This window comes from Osmerus mordax, chromosome 16, assembly GCF_038355195.1.
Source record: "Osmerus mordax isolate fOsmMor3 chromosome 16, fOsmMor3.pri, whole genome shotgun sequence".
In the NCBI taxonomy this organism is placed as follows: Eukaryota; Metazoa; Chordata; class Actinopteri; order Osmeriformes; family Osmeridae; genus Osmerus; species Osmerus mordax.
In genome coordinates this window covers 12129228-12134378 of record NC_090065.1, presented here as the reverse complement: position 1 = coordinate 12134378, position 5151 = coordinate 12129228, and the positions used below count along the sequence as shown (strand labels likewise).

The following is a 5151-nucleotide window of genomic DNA, read 5'->3' as shown; positions in this document are numbered from 1 at the left end:
CATCAGGTACAGTCTAACAGTAATCATTTATAAGATCATAATAATGTTGGTGGTCTTTCATCCTTTTCTTGCAGATAACATATCTTATGGTGCCCTGATATTGGATACCATGATTACATATCTGTATCTAGGGACAAATAATGTGTTTTTGTATCTCAGACTATAATAACCTATTCTTCCAAAACCCTTCAACAATAAACACCAAAGTTTCTGTTTTTATTTATGGTGGAATTATGGATCGCTCTGTTTCAACTACTTTTCTATTTTTGTTTTTAGATAGATTTTTCACAGAAATAAGACTTAGCTCTGACAGTCTCATTCAAACCAGTTTCCTCAAAGCTTTCATTCAAGCTCCAGGCAAATTATACATTTTCGCTCTAGTTGAAGCGGCTAGTTCAATGAGCACCCAATCTATCATTGCAGCTTTCAGCAGTGAACTTACCCTCTCCTTACCATTTGTTCCTTCAGATGTCCTATTCATATTCCAATTCCAGCTCGTCAGCCACCATGGACCAGCTGAACTGTTCTTCCCTGGGCCTGTGGAACTCTACCCCTGACCAGCTGGGCTGCCCTGAAGCTGTGCTGTGTGGGAGCAACGTCTCCTGGCCTCTGGTCAACGTTAGCCAAGACGTGCTGGAGGACTTGTGTCTAAGTATGAGTGATTACCTGGACAAGTATCTAGGCCCCCTGCGGTCCCCTGTCTTCCTCCCTGTCTGTGTCACCTTCCTCATCATCTTCGTCGTGGGCGCGCTGGGCAATGCCCTGACCTGCGCCGTCATTGTGCGTTTTAGGGTGATGAGGACGCCGACCAACTACTACCTGTTCAGCCTGGCAGTGTCGGACCTGCTGGTGCTGCTGCTGGGCATGCCCCTGGAGCTGTACGAGATGTGGCACAACTACCCCTTCCTCCTGGGCGAGGGCGGCTGCTACTTCAAGACCTTCCTGTTCGAGACGGTGTGCTTCGCCTCCATCCTGAACGTGACAGCGCTTAGCGTGGAGCGCTACGTGGCCGTGGTGCACCCCCTCAAGGTCAAACACGTGGCCACGCGCGCCCACGCCAAGAGGGTCATCCTCGCGCTGTGGGCGCTGTCCATGATGTGCGCCTTGCCCAACACCAGCCTCCACGGGGTGGTCCTTCTGGCCCCCAGGTTCGGCCGGGAGTTCCCAGAGTCGGCCATCTGCAGCCTGGTGAAACCTGTCTGGGTTTACAACCTGATCGTCCTGGTGACCACCCTGCTGTTCTTCCTGCTGCCTATGGTGACCATCAGCTTTCTTTACCTGCTCATAGGCATCCAACTCCACAGGGAGAGGGGTCTGCAGGCGGTGGAGATTGGACCAGGCTTGGCGACACATGGCCACTACAGCGCCCACCAGCAGCAACAGAGGGCAAGGCATCGGCAGGTCACCAAGATGCTGTGTGAGTTCTCATTCGAAACCTTGCGAAAACATCGGACCCCTTTTAGCTTTTGTGCACATCTGTCCAAAATTCATTCATGCATTCACCTCTGTCCGCATTGTTCTTTTCAAAAATGCCTCCCTTTTCCCTGTCTGGCTCCATGGCGTTGTCTGCCTGTCTGTCCGCCTGTCCGCCTGTCTGTCCGCTCTCCTGTCTCGCAGGCGTACTGGTGATTGTGTTCGGCATCTGCTGGGCTCCCTTCCACGTCGACCGCCTCATGTGGAGCTACATGGATGAGACATGGACCGTGCGGCACCACCAGATATTTGAGTATGTCCACGTGGTCTCGGGAGTGCTCTTTTACCTCAGCTCGGCCGTCAACCCCGTCCTCTACAACCTCATGTCCACCCGTTTCCGGGAGATGTTCAGGCAGGTGACCTGCCGCTCAGGCCCGTGCACACACCACGGCCACCAGATGGCTACCCTGAGTGGCCAGCTGACCTTGCGCAGTACCCTGAGTGCAAAAAAACACAATGGACAGAGTAGGTACATGGACTCTCGCCGCCAGTCTAGCCCTGCTCAAACTGATACTTGTCCTGTATAGGTACTCAGACAGTGGAGTGGAGGATGAAGGAGATGTCAGGTTGGCTTACTGCAAAGTTTTGACTGCAAGTTCAATATATTGCTATGTGTTTCTACCCAGCTGTAACAGTACAGTGAAACAGACACTCAAGTTTGTCACATTGATTAACCTGTACTGTGCATTGAGTGCATTGAGTGCTTGCATGTGTCTTTTCACCAGGTCGATATGTATGAGTACCTTTTATGTGTCATCTGTTTTCTGCTCTTATCTTTCTCAACAGTCTGTGAAATAAAAATATAGATTTAGATCTAGATCTAGAAATAGATCTTCCTTCTTTATTTTGGTCTTCAAATTATATTCAAATGCCCCACTGCCTCATTTAAAAGACAAATTGAGGACTTCTTTTGATTCACTGATCCTTTTATTCTGAAAAAAACAGTTTAATAAGAACAAGTTTGCCCTTTGTCTTTGTGCTGCCCTTGAGAATATGGCCTATTAAGGAATAATTGTATTCACAGTTTGCCAAGTTGAGTGACAGCGCTATGGGCAGGGATGTGCCAGTAGAGACAGTGTTTTACTCCACCAGAGGCAAGCTGGATAATGAGTTTCCTGACTGCTCTGGTACTCCTCTACCCTGCGTCCTCAGTTCTAACTATGCTCAGGGATGCCACAACAATAACTTTAAAACCCTCACTGTGAGCTTTGACTACACACCCTGGGAATTACAAATAAAAGAAATCACATTGGGTCAAGAGATAATTATGGCTATGCAGAAATCTTCAGCAATCAATGGTGACAAATGTGACAGAGAGAAAAATCATTATGAACATGACGATTTGCTGCTCAGTCAACTGGTGATTTTATATTTCTTTGAAATGAATGATCACTGGCAGCCAATGAATGGTTTTGGAATGTTTCACAAACATGTTACAGGCAGATTGCCGCAAAGAGACATCCTCTAGTCCATTGCATATGATTTCAATCCAAATTAAATCTGGATACAGTTTAATCACAGAAGAGCCAACTGGATTCTGCGGTCACTACACTTCCCTTGTTTTCAAGCAGGAAACTGGTGCTTGAATAAGTCCAACAGCATTTCCTCACACTCTTGCAGTTATCCAAGTAAGGCTTCAAGCTCAGCAACGTGGCTTGATGCCATCAGCAGGGTCCAACCTTTTATTCAGTTTAGATTTGCCTGCCGCTTGGTGGGTTCACTTAATAAATCAATCTGACAGAAGCTTTCAGTTGATACTCTTCTGTGCCACTATATCAAGTTATTTTAAATTGTTAAATAGTATTAAATCATGACAAATATTCCCTATGGGAACAACCCTCTACAGTTTAGTCAACACAGCGTGCATTACCTACATAATGTTCACAGACAAGGATTAGCTGAAAACTATATCTATTTATGTCTCCATACCCTTTGTCTGGATGTTGGCAAGAGTTACTCATTTGATTGTTATAATGTATAAAAACATGATTGTTTGTCTCCATGTGTGCTTACTGTTCCATACTGTTTATGGGAATCCTTTCAGCACATATGATTATGCTGAAAACCCGACCATGAGGATTTTAGGATGGTTTACTTACTAAGTAAACCATGATTATGCCATAAGCATGGAACACTACGCTTACATCTGGAACTGTAAACCTCATGGGAATTGCTTTATTTTCTTGAATTTGCATAGTACATGAGCCTGAAGAAGCAATTAGGACCCAGATTGTATTCGTCTAAATGCATTCACTGAGTAGACTTTACAGAAAAATTCTGAGTTCACAGTGAGAAATGATACTTCCTTGATATAGAAAACGGACTTTCCTTCAAGGCATTTCACAGTCTACCATGAAAACCGCTGTTCTGTCACTGGTAATTACATCTGGTGGGTAAGAGTAGTTGGGTACTACCCACCTAGAGTAGACAGGATGGAAGGCGTGTTTGCTCATGAATTGGGACCCTTGTCTTCTTTATAAGGACAAGGTTCTATGAAAAACGTTTCATCTCATAAAATGAAACGGTACCCCAGAACCACACCAGAGGGTGGTTTTGTTAATTAGTTTCATGAGGAGTTAGATGTATGACAACACAGAACCTGAATGGAATAATATACTTCAGACAAACAATTAGCAATAAACTAAAACAAAGTACAAAGGCAAGGGAAAAGCCTAAACACAATCTACGAAAAATAAAATTACTAGTATAATTATTGTCTGCATTGTAACCTGCAGAGAACTGTTTATAGCTCGTGGGACATTAGGCTAATTCGTTTATACCCAATTCACGAGTTCAGTAACACACTAGTGATTGAATAAGATATGCTTTTATTGAAGCAGGGCTGGTAGCAGAGCCAAGCCTGATGCAGTTTAGTGGAGGCTGGTAGCAGAGTCAGGCCTGATGCGGTTCGTGGAGGCTGGTAGCAGAGCCAGGACGAGAGTGTAATTACAGAATGCACAGAATTAACGGTGGTGATGTGAAGGGTGCATGCATAGTGACCAGGCATCGAACTTGGGGTGTGGCGGAGAGTCCTAGTGGGTCACGGCCGAGCAGCAGCTCAAGCAGATCCCCAAAAGGAACAGACTCACCTAGCGGGCTGCAGCGAGGCTGATGCGAGCCTGAGTGTGGTGAAGGTCAGGGAGGTTGGTCCTGACGTAAGACTGGTATGCCTGGGAGGACCAGCTGATGATGAAAGTGTTTTGTCCGTCTCTTCATAAACGGAGTGACTAAGTTCAGTTAAGTTCTGGATTTTAATACGTATTTATCAATCTGCAGATTGGGAGAGAAAACCAGTCTTCTGACCATAAATGACAACACAACACCAAGCTTAGGTCTCAACCAGGTCTCTCTCCGCTCCGAAAGCCGGAGGACCATCTTTTATAGGGCACAAGAATGTAAACATAGATTGTGACAGTCAGGCAGGAATGACGTTACAACAGTCTCAGAGAAAAAGATTCACTGCTCCCAACACATGACAACTCTCACACTAGAGTTCATAGTTGGAGCTCTCCTTGTAGTCATGACAAGGAGCGTTTAGCCAGTACTTTCTCCTGACCCCGAACATCTATTAACCTGACACATAGACACAATATACTGTTATTAATAGCAAGCTTACATGATAAACATACTAACTAGTATCCAATGACTAGTTCTATTGATTAGTGATTAATGTAAGCA

At 45.3% G+C, this 5151-nt stretch overlaps 1 protein-coding gene across 1 annotated transcript; it reads left to right on the top strand.

The window, feature by feature from the left end:
• The first annotated feature begins 507 nt into the window (after positions 1-507).
• Positions 508-2087, top strand: nmur1b (neuromedin U receptor 1b). The gene is made up of 2 exons (XM_067253725.1): positions 508-1417; positions 1618-2087. Exons 1-2 carry the CDS (start codon positions 508-510, stop codon positions 1998-2000), a joined length of 1293 nt encoding a protein of 430 aa, XP_067109826.1. The 3' UTR covers positions 2001-2087.
• Positions 2088-5151: the final 3064 nt, after the last annotated feature.